We start from the raw sequence: 17356 nt of genomic DNA on the forward strand, positions 1-17356 counted from the left end.
CTTGTGTTATACTTCAAAAGTCGATCAGTGAAATAGCTAGTCACTATGCTCCTTAGATATGCTGGTACCCTCATTTCGGTTAAAGCCTGCGTAATGCAATTCCAGTTGGCGGAGTTGAAAGCATTTTTGATGTCCAATGTGGCCACCAGACAGTACTTCTTCATATCCCCCTTCCATCTGATACCTGCAATCGTCTCCTTAGCTGTGTTAACGACAAGATTAATCGTATCTAATAATGAGTGCTTTCTGAAAACCATACTGATTGCTGTTGAGCAGCGGTTCAACTGCTGCTTTGATTCTTTGGTGGTTTCTTCCATTTTGAGAGAAGCACTAATCTTTGTTGCTTCCATATGTGCGGGAAAGTACCCTCTTTGAGTCATCTATTGTAAACCTTCAGGAAAATTGCCGGTGACTATTTGATGGCTGATTTTAAAACAATGTTTGGGATTGCATCTACGCCCTGAGCTTTATTATTTCTTACTCTATTACACGCCTCTACCAGTTTATCTTCCGTGATTTCTTCAGTCTCGCACTTCTCGATTAGATGATAAAAGTTTTGTTAAGGGAATAGAGTAGTAACGATCTCCTCTAGGAGCTGAGGGCATTGAATGGCTTTTCAGATAAGTCATGACCACCTTATATGGACTGCCTCATGGATCATTCTTCACCTCATTGATAAGCTCCATCCAGCATTGTCTTTTGCTATCATTGATTGCCTTGTTTAGTCCTCTGCATACATTCTTGTACTTCGTCACTAACTCTGCAGAGTTTTACCCTCTCCAGTCACGCTGAGATGCTCTTCTCGTTTTGAGGCATTTTTTACATAGAATACTTATGTGATCATTTCATCAGTGTACCGGTAAACGTTGGTTTGTACCACGTTATAGGGACATACTTGTTCGCAGGCCTCTACGACCCTTTTCATCAGCTTCTCGGTCTTCTTTTCAGTGTCTCCAGCAGCTATTAGGTCGCCATCTAGAGCTACTGTGAAAGCAATTGGATCCAAAGATATCACCCTCTAGCCAACTGTATTAGTTCACAAATGTCTCCTTCCGGTATTCCATTCAATGGATACTTCCCATAGTAACACATTATGGTCACTGGCTGTGTGAGTATCCAAGTATTAAATACCTTCCAAGAATAGTGCCCTTAACGAGGCAGGTGCTGATAAAAGTGAGATCCTTAACGGAACTCTAGTAAGTGTAGGTGTATCACCACTGATAAGCAAGACAACATCTAGCGTTGCCATGGCCTCTAATAACACTTCGACCCAAGCATTAGTTTTCTTGCTGTTCCAATCCACTGCCGAGGTGTTGAAGTCCTCGGCTACCACCATAGGAAAATGCTGTTTCGCATCCTCAGTCAGTTGATCCATAAAGAACCTCCACTCTACTCTTAGAAGTCATTTAATAAATTTCTTTGTGTTTAAAATACTTACCCAAATACAGCTTTAGAAGCATTTACTTTTTTTAGTCAGAGAAAAAGCAAAAGCAAATCTTGTGAGATCTCACACAATATTACTTCTTCTGGCTACAAAGCTCTAATGAAATCTGTCATTCATATGTGATGAACACTAGTACAATTTGGGGATCAAATGTATAGGTTACTAAGAAACACAGTTGGTAAAAGAACTAACTTTATATTTATTTTCAAAAATATAAATTAGTTACAGTGTTTATTCAGTATTAACTTCAAAACCCTTATTACACAATTAATATCACAATTCTGTACCCATTCTGTACCATATTTTGATAACCTCAATGTACCTACTCATTAATCAATATATTCTAGATTATTAACGTATTCCTACAATAATAGGTGAGCATATAAAGATTAATGTTTGCAGAATAGAATATGAGACATTTTTCAGATGGATTTCCCAATGAAATATATCACCTCTACAATGAAGTAACTACTATTAAGTACCATTTTGCATTAACTGATTGCTTAGAAGCTAATTAACTAGAAAAAACTCTTTTATACTGGAGACGTGATATATGCTTTGGGCCCTCTAATTCTTCACTTCTCATTTTTAAACTTCTTTCATAGTGCTGACTTTTTTCCAGCCTCATCCCATATTGTGGTTCCATCACAGGCACAAATAGTTTTTGGATTTTGAAATAGCCCAGCTGACCTTGCAATAACCCCACAAGCTACTCTTTTAGCCTCTTCACTGTCAGAATTTTTGGCCACAACAAAAGCTCTCCCAATTAAATCAGAAACTTTGATAACTTTATCCTCAAATCTAAATACTGCTCTACTATTGTCATTACTGTTGATAGTACCTAAATCACCATATAGTCGACCATTTTGGGTAGCTACAGGGTTGAAGACATTGCCTACATTTTCACATCCTGAAATTAAAAAAAAATATATATATAATAAAATATAATTCCAAAAAGATGGTTATTTAAAAATGTTAACATGAATTTGTTAAATGTAAAAAAGAAAACACATCAAAACAAAGGACCAGCTGTGATTTTTTTAATAAAATCTTATAATTAGATGAAAAAAAAAAGATAGGGCTTTCTCACCTTGAGATATATCACCACATTCATGTACAAATGCTCTATATGAACCCTTTTCCAACCCATCAATAGTTCCATCGATTATACAAACGTCTGGTGTTGGCTGTATAAGTCTGACCACTCCCTGCAAGCCTACTTTACCAGCTTCCAAAATTGATACTGCAGCTTGTCCCCCGGCATACCCCTTAACTGCTACTTTCTTTCCAGTTGATTCTAAAACTTTCAGCACTTGGAGTATTGGTAAAGTACTTTGAACTACTACCCGCTGCTCATCCAAATAAACATGTACATTCTGAACCCCATTGATGTTTGCTAAACTTTTCTTTACTGCATTTACACAAGACTCACATGTCATTTGTACGGCGAATTCTACTGTGGTTGAAGCCATTTTGATGAGTTTCACTATGTTAATAGAAACATTCCTCACTTATCTTTGACCTTAGAATACAAATTTCAAGTTTAACTAAATGCAATGTAAATATTCTCAATATTTAAATTTTGACACTTCGGCAACCTCACAATTCATTCTTCTTATTTAAATCACAGAGGCAAGATTCAAATTATATATTTCTTCAAAATATGTTTTTTATATAGATTTTTACTCTTATGATATTTTTGTATTTTATAGAATTGATTAAAAAACTGTAGTTTTTAATCAATGTCTATTGTTTTAAATTTGGTTTCATTTACAAATTTTGTTTGCTGCATACATCGAAATAATTTTAATAAACGTCTAATTTGTAGAAAGAAGAATTTGGCGTTTGATATCTTGACAAGGAGGGAAGAGGTAAAAATTGACATTTCAAATTTGTTTTTTGTTTTTATGAGGTTATTTCGTTAAGAGAACGAAAAGTAGTACTGTGATAAGCTGTTAACTTATTAATAATTATGGAACAGGATGAAATTGATCTTGAAGACGGAGAGGTAAGTAAATAGTAAATAGTAATAGTACATCCGGTAAACTACCTTGATAATAAATATTGAATTCATATAATCTTAGATTTCCAATGACTCAGATTCATATACTCCTCTGGAACGACCCAGTGATTATTCAAAAACTCAACCTTTACCGAGACTTCCAGTACGCATAGAAGTAGAATCAGAAAGTGAAGAGGAATATCAATCCAATGATAGTGATAGTGACTCTGATCCAAATGTGAAAGCCACAAAAAAGCCTAAAATATCCCTCAAACCAATACAACAGTTACGACCTAGAAGACCTAAGAGGTATGATATATGGAGCAGCAGGCTGCAAGAAGAAACTTTAGCCGCTACTCTAGATAACTGTGATGTCGACAAAAAAGACAGATCAAGAGATGTCGAGTCATATGATTATACTATAGCTCAAAGATACTACAATGATGAAGATGTAAATAGGTTTAGTGAAGTCAAAGAAAGAACAAATAATAAAAGAACCAGAAGTGAAAGGGATAACATTAATTTAAGGTAGGATTTTAAATAATTTCTTTTCAGTATTTTTTTAAAACTTTTCCCATGTTTTTTATTAGTAAAGTTATATGGAGTGATTGTTCTCGATACTAGTAGATATGGTCAACATTCTTGTACCATTATTTGAATTAGGCATCACTGGTGACCATTGTCCAACCAATAACTTCATCTTCACCTGAATCAGAAGTAAATATGTTGTAAATTGATTATTTTGTGTATATTAGGGCTTTCCGTATTTGTTTTTTTAATAAATAAACTTTACAAAATATATGAAAATTGTCATAGAATCATAAGAGGATTTACCAGAGGGTTATGTTCATACTATTATTCAGCCCAGAATTACTATTTAAAGGATTATAATTTGTTCTATGTATTTGAATTGATTTAAGAATTTCACCCTTTAGGGTGAAGAGTATGCTTTCTCTATGTTAATATGTGAAAATATATTAAACTATGAGTACACTTTAATTTGTTACCTGTAACTCAACTTTATAAAATTTTAATCCAGATTTATGTCTCCACTTGCGACAGCTAGCATTCCCTTGACATAATTAATCCAGTTACATGATTCCATTTAACTGTAAGTTGCCTTATAGTATTTGTTTGACATTTTTGGTAAACTTTTCCCAATTGTCCTATTCCTATCACAAACTAGTTTTGGATGAACCAGGCTTTTACATTTTTTATCTAAGACACTTCATATTCCCTCACAATGCTTAATTATATTCACACTATAGTTAAATGAATATTAATTTCATCCACCAACTGAAGGATTGTTTTGTTTTATTGCTGCAATAATTTTTAATCACCAACTCACAAATTTTTGAATTTGAAGAGATATCAGCACCATTTTGTTAAAATAATATAGCAATTCACTTAATTTTACAAGAAATTAATTACAGAATATAGATTGACGTTTGTTTGAGTGTCTGGCTGCATTGTTTTCACAGCCTAATTGCCTTATCTTGTGTGATCTTTAGCAGTTACTTCATACTGTTCCATTATTTAGTTGTCATTAATTTTTACATAATTTGATGATCCTTACGACAATATGTTATGTGAGTTGTATAAAACAATATTAATTATGTTTTGTGATTATAGATTATTTCAAATATTGCTTATTTAGCATTATTATCATAACTATTTAAAAAAATAATAAATTAACAGTCAAATGTGTGAATTTCTTATATATTTTAATTTTTCTCATTATAGTTGCTTGTAATGTATTAGAAAATACAAGTAAACTAGTGTTTTTTAATTTTGCTGGTCTTATCAAATTCAGCTTTAAATAAGATTGGCCAAATCAAGAGAATTTCACATCATAGGAGCTTTTTTTTAGAAAATATTACATTTATTTAGTAAATTTAGTTCAAAAGTTTTACGAAAGAAAAACTATAAACTCAAAATTGTAGACTTAATATAAACAAAACAGTCATAGAGCCCTTACATAAATTTTCATTACCTGAAATAACTTTTTTAAGAATTAAAGTTTTAGAATTAAAAATAAACCTACAAAGAAGGTAATACACGACTTGTATATGAAAGAAAAGTTGATATACATTACCCACCATTTGATAGGTTTAATACTAGAATTAGCAATGATTTAGCAGTAATGATACAGTAAATAACACATACTAAATATCTTGCAGTGAGCATTCCATTTAGCTCCGTTATAGCAATAATGATTATCAATGATTCTTACAATGTTAAAACTGTCTAAATATATTTGTTGTATAATGGGTTTAAGCCTAATTTCTATAGCTAATGGAACAATATTTGTGCAAATATGTGCTGTAAATATGAAAAAGATGAAATTCATAAAGAATTAGGGGGAATACCACTGACAAGAATAATTTCTTATGCTTTATTAAATAATTGTCCATTTTTTAGTAAAGTGTTAATTGAAATGTCACATTTTAGACATGTACAGAGATCTTCTAGTGATGATACAAGTAGAGGGGAGACCAGAATCATACCTGACTTAAAAGTTACACCAAATAATGCAGCAGAAGAGATTGCCAGTGAAATTGCCTCTAAATTGAATGAAGAAAAACAGGAGTTAATTTGTAAGTACTTAAAATATGTTTAATTTTACAGGGTGTTTGTTTGAACTGTTTCCTTTTCTACAAAATTAGTAAAGAGCCAGACATTGGAACTGGCTAAGTATAAAGACTTGGATTAAATAATCTTTTGTCTAAAAAAATTTCAAGTGTCAAAGTGATTGATCTAAGTTGAAATCGATCTAAGTCAAAATGAAATAAAAAATGTTTGATGAGTTTAAAAGCACTTTATTTTATGTTTCACTATTATAAAAATACTTTTTTACAAAAATGTATTTAATTAAGATTGATTTTGTTCTGATTTTTCTGCTACATACGAAAATAATTTTACTTAGTACACATACAATTTGCGCAATGATTGAAATAATGAAATTACACTGTCAGCTTGGCGAGAGAATTGCCATTATAGAATGCTTAATTGCCGCTCCAATCCAACATTTTATAGGAAAAAGCAGTCCACCAATTCCCAGTGGTTCCATACAGCAGGTTATAATTCCATTTTTCAATTACAAAGAAAATACTACCACTTTGGAGTGGATATTGTTTGAAATATTTCCAGCTGACACCCATCCAAAGATTGTATTAAAGAGTGTGGGGAGATTGTGACGTAATTTTATAAGACCAGGTTGAAGAAATTGATAATAATAGTCAGCTCCTATCAAGATTCTTTAATTTTTGATAAAAATATTTGTCAGCTGGATTGAGATTTTTGGTATATGGATTTTTGAGTACATTGGGATTGATGTCAAATTGTGTGAGTGGAGAAATTATTCTTGGGACGACTGCACAATTCAAATTGAAGTTACATTTTGTAACCTAGTTTATAGAGCATAATCTTCACTTTTGATTGTCTTAAAAAATTTCATGAATCCATAAATTATTGCGAGAAATTTCAGCTTTTAATTTACTAGAGAGATCTTGGATTATGATGGAAGTTTGACTTCAGGATTTTCTTGTACAGCTTTTCTGTACAGCTGTCATCTTCCAGAGGGTTGGTTGGAAATATGGTTGGGCATTATTTGCTGTTTGTGATTGAGTGGTTGAATTATTAGATAGGCGATAAGAATTATAATGTTTACTTTTGTTATTATCTTATTGAGAGGGTTGTTTAAAATTATTAGAGTTGGCTGTGTGGTAATTATCTGGATGAGAAGTTTTAGTAGCGCGAGATTGACATCATTAAATGCTAGAGGAACAAGGAGTTTTGTAAAAGAAAGATACTGAACCTACAGCAACTTGCCACCTGTGTTTTCCTTGCATCATGGTCGCTTAGATTTTTTGAAGCCTGCATTGTTGATCCATTTATATACATTTTTCTATTAAAATCACACTTTGATATTATATTGTTAATGAATTATAACAAAATGTGTATTTTGATATTACTTTTTGGTGTAGTATTAGTTTATTGACTTATAAAATTATTTGTAAAGGAACTCAACTATTTCGTTGATTTTCAGTAAGTGTCATAAATATTATGGGAAAACAAAAAGCTATAGATTTATTCGAGGAGACCCAAAAAGTCGAGGAAGAAGGCGGAATGTTAATTATGGTAAGTCAAATATTGTTCAAAATTATTTATGAGGACTGTTTTTGAAGAAATTACCGTTTTGATACTGGAAAATACAAGTAAACTTTTAGTAACAATTCGCAATCCGCATTTCCAGACAATTGACAATAGTAAGATATTAATTTTTTTTTTATAAATAAGATAAAGAATAAGGACTTTTCATCACCAAATAATGTCAGCCATTTTTTTTCGTATAGTTTCATACAGTTTTTTGTAAACAAACATGTTAGGTTAGGTTAGTAATAAAAATACCATTAAAGGGCATGTAAGCACATAATTAAGATTAAAAATACCAAAGAAAACCTAGTTATTGAAGAAAAAAGAAATAAGAAAATAAAGAATAAAGTGCCTCAATTAGCTAATCGAAATACTCGAAATAATCTTATACCTGTACGAAAAGGAGAAACAAAACGATTTTGTTATAGAGTATGTAAGAGTGATATACCATCTAAATCATTTTAATACAATACAGTAAAACCTCCCTTAACCGAAACATCGTTTAACCGAAACGGCTGACAGTTTCAATAATTTCGTCAATAAAAAGTAAATGTTTGTCGCAAAACGTAAACAATTCCGTTAATTTCACTCACCAATTGATGTCTATGTGTGTTGGGAAATCACAAAAACCAAGAGCTCTAAAAGATATTTCCGAAAAGGCATTTTAAGGTATAGAAGCCAAAAAAGTTCATGGATGTCGACCACTTTATTTTTAGAATGGTTTGAAAATGAATTCGTCTCAAGTGTAAAATCCTTTTTAAAATCAAAAAACCTTCTTATCAAAGCATTGTTGCTTGTTGACAATGCGCCCTCACCCTCAAAATCTACAAAATGGTGACAATTGTCAGATTTTTGCCACCGAATGTCACAAGCTTAATCCAGTCGTTAGACCAGGAAGTCATAGAGACATTCAAGAGACATTATATAGAAGCATTCTTAAGACATCTGTTATTACAGGAGACGAATTAATCCAAAAGTGTTCCCGAAATTCTCAAATCTTTAACAATAAAACATTTTTATTGGTGAGCTGAGTCGTGGGCCAAGATCAAATCTTCAACTTTGGAAAAATGCTGGAACAAACTTTTTGATAAGATTTTGATTGACGATCCTGAAGAAAAAAATGGTAAGAAAACGACAGAAGAAATTAAACCTTTCATTAAAAATTTGCCGGGACATGACGAAATTAACTAAGAAGAGTGACTGGTTAGCAGCTGATGACTCAGAACGTGAATTCATCGACCAGGACATCATTGATATGGTTCTTTATCAAGACAACCTGAGCATATAAGATGACGAAGATGACGACCCAAGAGGCAACAGGCAGCACATGACCGTCGACGAGATTTTCAATGCTTTAGAGGAAAGAATTTTATACAGTAGGCCTAATTAGTTAGGGACACGACTAGATTCTTAATTTTTGTTGTCATTACATAAAGTTTTGTCCTTTTCAGATTGCTTTGCGTTTCGTCGAACAATCGAATGAGGCAAACTCACGACGTTCTGCAAATTAACGATGGAGGGAGAGAGAAACATCGTTGTCAAACGAAAACGCAAAAAAAATAGCAGATTTCTTTAAAAAAGCATGTTAAACTTTTTCATTTTTCTTAATTTTATTACTTTATTTTGGATTTACTTATTAGAAAACATTACGAAATCAACTCATAGTATTTTTTAATACCAATACTTTGTTCAAGAATATTATAAAAAACAATGTTATTTTTAACCGAAATTCTTGTTATCCGAAACGGCCTCCCTCCCAATTATTTCGGTTAACGGAGGTTTTACTGTACATATTATTTTGTAAATTTTCCAAAGCCTTTATTTCTTTATAAACAATGTTATTTCTTTATTAAATTAAAAATATTAATTTAATAAATATTTCATTATAAATTTATCAACCAGTGACCAGTGACATATGACATGTAATATATATTAAATGTCATTGATCCTAACTGTACGAAAAACATGGCGACTGATGAAAAGGCCTATTGTGTAATTTTTTTTTATTTATATAGTTGTATATGTTCTTTTATTTGATTATATGATATCTTTTATTTTTTGCAGAATAAAACCCGTCGAAGAACACCAGGTGGTGTTTTCTTGTTCTTGGTAAGACATGATTACCATATTACGTTAGATCAAAAAAATCAAATATTTGGAGAAGAGCGACAACGGTTTAAACAGTACACGAAGAAAAAACAAAAACAGAAAAATTTGGAACGGAAAAAAGCAAGTAAGTGTTTTACATGTTTTTATTATTTGTTTTCTGACAATTAATATTTTATACAACCTTTACCTCCAATATGCTACAGGATCACCTTGATGAACTTTCACAACTTTTTCCAAATTTAGAAAATCCTGAGTATTTGTTTAAAGCATATTGCAATTTATTTCCTACAGATATGCCTAGGTTTCCGTTAACCATACAAAAAGATTCCTTAACGTAAATAATCAAATCGCTCTGATTTACAGAGTCAAATTTTGTTTTTCAAGTTTTTTATGTCCTCAACAATAAGTTTAAAATGTAATCTTATGGGTGCTAGAGTCTGAGGTAAATTAGGTTATTGATCAAGGCATTTACATTCCCCCAGTGCTGCTGAAGTGGAATCCGTTAGTTCTGTAATAAAACTTTGTATTCTTTGAAAATACTCCACATTAAAAAATTGTGCTTTTAAACATCTGATGATCTTAAAGTGCCCCATCTCGTGATAACAGGTAAAGGAGGTAATGGAATTTACCCAGACGTTCTTTGTAAAATTAAACTCGCAATGGCGATTTTATAAAAACTTTTTTGACATTATTTATCAAATCATTGTAGAAAATTTCGTGTGACAAGGTTAAGCCCTTGAGCTAGACATGTTACATGAATTAAATTGATATATCTTTAGGTTTTGTGTTGCCTTTACCATATAGTTTGCATTTTCGTTTAACATTAATAAAATTTTATCATTTATTTAAACTCAAACTGATGTCTGAGTCATACTATATGTATATTCTAACTTTACAAAATATCTACAAATGTCATTGTCTTTTAGTTCAAGCTCAAAATCCAAGAATATTACCGGAACTTCTGACACGAGCAGAAGCATTCTCGACTGCGAATTCAACAAAGAAGAATAAAGAAACCTGTGATCAAGACTTTGTCAATCCCCCTCCTACACCAGAGACTGATTGCTGCGACAACAGTAGAGATGGAATGGAAGGCTCTACATCGCCCGTTATAAACTCCAACGACGCACTGAATACCGAGAGAGGAGGACTCAATAGCTACGACGATGATTTTCTAGATCTTGGCTGTGCTGCAGATATGGAACTGTTTTAAAAACTGTGACGTAGGTATTCGTATTTAGCGTTTCGAATTGAGTGTTGTTGCTTTATTTTGATTTATGAATCAATAATAAGAATGTTGATTTTCTATGTGATATATACAACTCCAAGAACTGTGTTTTTCTATGGCTGTCGTGTGAAAAACTTCTTCAGTTGTAATTTTTTACGCCCTATCCAATGTTTTTCTTCCACTTTTTCTGTACACTGCGGCAAAATAAATGGTATTTAAGTCCGTTAATTACATATCCAAGATACTCCGTTTTTCTTGTCTTTATAGTACTTGGCAGTTGTCGTTGTCAGCTCTTGTAATTTTCTTTAGCAGAAATAACAAAAATATAATAAAAAAAGTTACAGTGAATTTTGGTCGTTTTACTATACACTTTGACTGCAGTGTATGCGAAGTCTTTTAATAATGAATAACTAGATGAATTGCTTCAAAACGAACAATTTGCGGACACTGCTTCTACTCCACTCCGATAAGCAGGCAGCTGAACATGCTTTTGTCATCTTGTGAACAAGAAATAAATCAGAAATTAAGGAACCCTAATAGATTTCTTAAAGTTAAAAGCCAAAAAACTGCCACAGATACAAGTATATGGGCAAAGGTGTACTCAAGCAAACCAAGAGTTGCTCATACTGGGATAGTCCTGGTACGTCTTGACTGGCTCGCCGCCAAAATCAGAATCAGAGTGCCAAAACGAACGCAAAAAGATTTCAACATTCTCTTGTCTATTTGGTTTTGCTTAGCGGCATTTGCCAATGTAAATAAACAATTGGATTATGTTTATTGTCTTCGAAGATTTTGAGATGCAATTCTTTTTTAGAATAAAATTTTGATTATATACAGAGTGAAAAAATGCTACAGTCCTATGTCATACTTGTATGTACATGTCAGATGAAGTGAACATCTAGTTGACATATATTCTCCGTAAGAATAGCATTGCTCTATCTTAGCCGTACTGCACTCCCAGTTTGAATTCTACTATTGTTATTTAACATTTTACATTGATTTATTTGTTAGTTACAAAGTTAGATTTTGTTGTTCTCCTCCCATACTTTACACTTCCTCCCACTGCAACATAAGACGAATTTTCAATTTAAATGTATTACTAAATATATAAAATAGCTCTATCTCTGTCACTCACATAGGATGCTCGTAAAATCTTTCTCTTTTCATAGAAGCCACTATGATGTAGGCACCAGCAGATTATCCGGACCGCACTGGGTTGCTAGCATCGGTTGTGAGAATTGTATTGCGCACAGAGTTATCAGATTTCATATAATTTATGAAGATAAAAAGAAATACACACAAAATAATTAACAGTCATTATTCCCAGAGGGATTCCCAGATTTTATTAAAGAATGCTATTAACTCTCTCATTGACAAGACGACATAACAATTGCCGCCGAAGGCACTGTTTAAATCGCTTCTACTGTAGGTGGATGAAAGTGTTTGCCTATTTATTCAAAACATGGTGTCGTCCTAAATAAACTTTTACTGGTTTTAACATTTCCACTGCCGATTACATCAATATATGACTATCACATATAAGAATATGAATTAAACCTTTAGCCATGTATTCCTGAATAACTTTGATGCACTAATTATAAAGATACTGCCGTTTGTTATGTTCTTAGTTGAATCCACGCTGTTTATTTAATTAAATTCATGTCTATCCTATGTATATATAGAGTAATCATTATGGAAATACCATTGGGACACGCCGTGTTGGGTTTGACGAAATCCTCGCTCAATATGTCTTATATTAAGGGAAAAGAGTTCTAGTTATGTCGGAGCTTCACTTCCTTACAAACAAAGATAGAAACTCGAGGCTGAAACATCACATAAAATAGTTCCAATTTTATAATTGCCGGTAATTCTTACATCCAGGCTACGTCCATTATGTATTTATGTAATGAAAATAAACCACAATTTTATTTGAAAATACGTTATATTTAATAATTCGATTTCTACCATAAAAATTGTTCTAAAATTAACAGAAAAATTGTGGTTTATTCATGTTAAATATATAGATAATATACAAATGCCACCATAAAATAGTTTCAGGGCCGTATGTATTCATTACTATTCTTTGAAGATAATGGTTCTCAAACGGTTAAAAAATTTCTGACTTCTAGTACATACCACGCCAATTTTACGCTTAATTGTGAATCTTAATTGTTAGTTTTCATAAATCGGAAATAAAATTCACGAACACTCATTCAGAAAACCTAAATTGAGGTCTACATTACAATGTTCATATATATATAACAATGTTAAATGTATTTTTACTGACGTTCAGTAGATGGAAAAATTGATATAAATTGAGTGCAACGTACATTTTTTACATTAACAAATATTATATTTTAATTTCAATCAGTTATTAATATTTGTTAACATTTTATAGAATGTGACAATTAAAATTCTTGTCCCAGAAGATATAGACTTAGGTCTTAACGACCACTTAAGTTGATTATGTATTTATAAAATATTTTAGGTTATTGTTTACCTTATTTTCTATTTTTGATTTTATGAAAACTTTACGTTTCATACTCTATTCATTTTTGTTAATATTTTTGCACAAATATGATCAAATCTTGTTCGATATTTGTAAAATATATAGACTCCAATCAATCTGGAGTTTTAGATGTTTTTTATTATGTTTGGGGCAGAGCTTTGTAAAATTTGTTTTTACGGCTATCGACATTAATTTTGAATTTTGTTTCGGGTTAACATTGTTTTGTTACCATCTATAAATTGAAATAAAACATTTATCAAATCCTTCTTAATTTTATTTATTTCCTGGATTCCTGGATTTAGATGCTGCTGTTCTTTTATATCAATATACAGGCCAACACCATATTCGTATGTTTTTTAAGGCGCTTAACTTATGACAATTATTTGATTTTTTAAAGAAATCAATAACTTTTATATAGTTCCAATGGAATTGTAAAATAACTTTTACTGGATGTAGAAGAATTGGCAACAGCTGATGATTTGTTTAGTGTTAACCTAACTTTACTTTATGGTTTCTAGTACATGTGCTCAGTAAAATGTCTAATTGTGGTTGTGAGAACTCTGCTGACTGTTTTTGATATAGTTGTGGTGAGTTTGTTATTAAAAAATAGTAAAGAAATATTACAGACTGTAATAAAGGGTGAATTTGTTACTAAAAAATAGTAAAGAAATATTACAGACTGTGATAAAGGTTTATTTAACCATATTTTGGGCATTGAATAAGGTATGTTATGTTTGTGTTGAATATCTTAGAAAATGGTCAAAGGAAGGAAGAGAGCCTTTAAGTTTGCTGTTCATATGGTGTGGAGGGAGCCTAGAAACAACACTGATGATTGCTACTTTTGCAGTATTGATATCACTGGCCATAACTCTACAAACAAGAAGGTAATAAGCTATCCTAACCTAATTGTAGCCATCCGATCAGTAAGGCACGATGTAGATTTGCCAGTCCCAGAACCTCCCAATGATTTGAATTCTGTTCAAACTGGAGTGTTTTCTGATTTACAGTCAGAGTTAGATGAGTAAGATGATGAAGAGTTCCAATGTACTACAGAAAATATAGAGACTGTTTACGCAGATCGAGCTTAACGACTTAGTTAGGGATGTTAGGTTAAAAGAAAAAGCTGGATTGTATAGTTCTAGACCTAGACTAAAAGAAAAGAACTTGTTAGCTGTTGTATCAAGCATATATGTGTATGAGAGAGCAGCAGTTTTCAACATTTTTTGACCAAGAAGATGATTTAGTGTACTGCTTAGACATTACAGGTCTTATGAACGAGTTCGGTGTTGAATACAAAAAAGAAGACTGGAGACTGTTTATTGATTTATCCAAAGCTAGTTTAAAAGGTTTTTTATTACACAGTGGTAACACTTATGCATCTATACCTGTTGACTATTTTGTACATATAAGAGAGCTATGAAAATCTAGAAATAGTGTTGAATAAAATTGGCTATTCTTCTCATGGTTGGATGATGTATGGCGATTTAAAGTAAGTAAGTAGAGCTACAAATTAATAGCATAAAGAACAAAGAAGGAGTGGAGACCAACAATATAAAAGAAATTTTACAGATAACGCACGAATGTTATACAAATCTCTATAAAACAGAACAAAAACCAACCCAAGAAATCCGTAATCAGTTACAACTGAAAATAAAGAACGTTAACTCTGACCTACAACCAGAAATCAGTAAAAATGAAATAAAAAAAGGCACTCAAAGAAATGAAGAATAACAAATCTCCTGGGAAAGATGGAATAACTGTGGAAATGCAGTGGAAGTCCTTTATGTACTAATGAATAAAATATTGAACACAAAACAAATACCCACATCATGGAACGAGGCAATAACACTATTACTATTTAAGAAAGGCGATAGAAAAGATCTGAAAAACTATAGGCCCATAACGCTACTGAATGTAATGTACAAACTGTTAACTAAACTACTAATAAACAGATTAATAACTAAGTTAGATAATTACCAGTCAAGAGAGCAAGCCGGTTTTAGAAAAGGATTCAGTACAAGCGACCATCTGCTTACGATAAAAATATGAATTGAACCAACGAGGCCAACGAATATCAAATCCCAATGTATATGGCATTTGTAGACTTTGAAAAAGCATTCGATAAGGTGGAACATTGGGCAGTAAAGAAGTCTTTACAAAATGGGAGAATAGACTATAGATACACGGACTTAATTTCCAATATATATGATCAAGCAACAACATCCATTAAAATAGTTGAACAAACGGAGCCCATTAAGATACGGCGAGGAGTCAGACAGGGTGACACTATATCATCCAAACTATTCAATCAAGCTTTGGAAGACGTTATGAGGAAATTACAATGGGAAAAACGGGGTATTAACATAAATGGCCAATACTTGAAGAATCACTTGAGATATGCAGACGACATTGTATTAATAACAGATAAAAGGGAAGAATTACAAAATATGATGGATGAATTAAATAACGAATCAACAAAAATAGGTCTACAAATGAATTATAATAAAACGAAAATTATGACCAATCAACCAGAAGAATTAATAATTACAATTGCACAAACAACATAGAACAATAAAAGAATATGTATATTTGGGACAACTAGTTAAATTAAATAAAGAAAATCAGACCGGAGAAATAAAGAGAAGGATACGGTTGGCTTGGGTATCATTCGGAAAACTTTCCTATATACTAAAAAATAGAAAATACCCCCAATATTTAAAAACAAGAGTCTTCAACCAATGTATACTTCCTGTTCTCACCTACGGTTCTCAAACTTGGACGTTTACAAAGGAAAACATGGAAAAAATAGCAAAGACCCAAAGAGCCATGGAAAGACAAATGCTGAACATCAGGCTATCAGACAAGAAAAGAAATACTTGCATCCGCAACAAAACAAAAGTGACCGATGTATTAACGCAGATAGCAAAACTTAAGTGGAAGTTCGCTGGACATACCATAAGACAGAAAGACGACAGATGGAATAAGATGATTATACCCTGGAGACCATATAGTTACAAACGAAAAAGAGGAAGGCCACAAATGAGATGGTCAGATGACTTGAAGAGACACACAGGCCCGAAGTGGATACAAACTGCATACAATAGAGAGACGTGGAAGAAGGAAGAGGAGGTCTATGTCCAAAATTGGACAGCAAGGGCTGTATAGATAGATAGATAGAAGTAGAGCTAGGGATCGACATTGGTGCAGAAAGAACTGGCTTGTGAGGAAGTCTTTAAAATCCGACGAGATGAACATTGTAGATCCTAAAAACATTCTTCATATAAAGTAAGGCCTCATAAAACAGTTTATAAAGGCATTGTCTAAATATGTACCTTATTTAAAGTATCTCTGCCAAACCTTTTAGAAGCTAAACTTAAAGAAGGCTCCCTTGTAGAACTTGTTATTCGAAAAATGATGTTCGACGTTAACTTTGAAACCACAATGACCATAAATAAGAAAGAAGTTTGAGTATCATTCAAGCAAGTTGATATGGTAATATTGTCACTAACATGTTAAAGAAATTTAAAAATTCCTATGTTTGATGGGCCTGATAGTTTACTTTTTGAGCAGTCATCTTGATTACTTCCCAGAAAATTTAGGAAACGTTAGTGAGGAGCAGGGTGAGCGTTTTCACCAAGATATTAAATTGGTGGAAAAATGCTACCAGAGCCGCTGGAACACCAACATAATGAGAGACTACTTTTGGTCACTTCACGGAGAAGCTCTACAAGTGACTCAACCTACTGTAAATCAAAATCACGATTATGATTTAATATAGTGTTCCATTAATTTTACCATATACCGCATAGGGATTTAAAACTATATAATAAATCGCATATTGATCAAAAACTATGAGTAATACAAAATAACTAAGACCAGATAACATCAATCAATATATCTCTACTTTGT

The 17356-nt window shown here is 32.2% G+C and overlaps 2 protein-coding genes across 2 annotated transcripts; one reads left to right on the forward strand and one right to left on the reverse strand.

The window, feature by feature from the left end:
- Positions 1-1623: 1623 nt before the first annotated feature.
- Positions 1624-3023, reverse strand: LOC140434204 (copper chaperone for superoxide dismutase-like). Its single transcript, XM_072522292.1, has 2 exons — positions 2535-3023; positions 1624-2354 (listed from the first exon to the last, which is right to left on the reverse strand). Exons 1-2 carry the CDS (start codon positions 2914-2916, stop codon positions 2044-2046), a joined length of 693 nt encoding a protein of 230 aa, XP_072378393.1. The 5' UTR covers positions 2917-3023; the 3' UTR covers positions 1624-2043.
- A 271-nt stretch (positions 3024-3294) lies between these two features.
- Phax (phosphorylated adaptor for RNA export) lies at positions 3295-13703 on the forward strand. The gene is made up of 6 exons (XM_072522291.1): positions 3295-3452; positions 3529-3974; positions 5898-6043; positions 7495-7586; positions 9666-9834; positions 10637-13703. The coding sequence occupies exons 1-6, from the start codon at positions 3417-3419 to the stop codon at positions 10921-10923; spliced, it is 1176 nt and encodes a 391-aa protein (XP_072378392.1). The 5' UTR covers positions 3295-3416; the 3' UTR covers positions 10924-13703.
- The last annotated feature ends 3653 nt before the right edge of the window (positions 13704-17356 follow it).

This window comes from Diabrotica undecimpunctata, chromosome 2 (genome assembly GCF_040954645.1).
Source record: "Diabrotica undecimpunctata isolate CICGRU chromosome 2, icDiaUnde3, whole genome shotgun sequence".
NCBI classification, from domain to species: domain Eukaryota; kingdom Metazoa; phylum Arthropoda; class Insecta; order Coleoptera; family Chrysomelidae; genus Diabrotica; species Diabrotica undecimpunctata.

Bases quoted from the DNA above. Each gene is read 5' to 3' on its own strand.
- LOC140434204 (XM_072522292.1), bottom strand. From the start codon at position 2,916: ATGGCTTCAACCACAGTAGAATTCGCCGTACAAATGACATGTGAGTCT. The intron at 2,355-2,534 runs GTGAGAAAGCCC...TTTTAATTTCAG, and splicing joins ATGTGGTGATATATCTCAAG to GATGTGAAAATGTAGGCAAT.
- Phax (XM_072522291.1), top strand. From the start codon at position 3,417: ATGGAACAGGATGAAATTGATCTTGAAGACGGAGAG. The intron at 3,453-3,528 runs GTAAGTAAATAG...ATATAATCTTAG, and splicing joins TTGATCTTGAAGACGGAGAG to ATTTCCAATGACTCAGATTC. The intron at 3,975-5,897 runs GTAGGATTTTAA...GTCACATTTTAG, and splicing joins AGGGATAACATTAATTTAAG to ACATGTACAGAGATCTTCTA.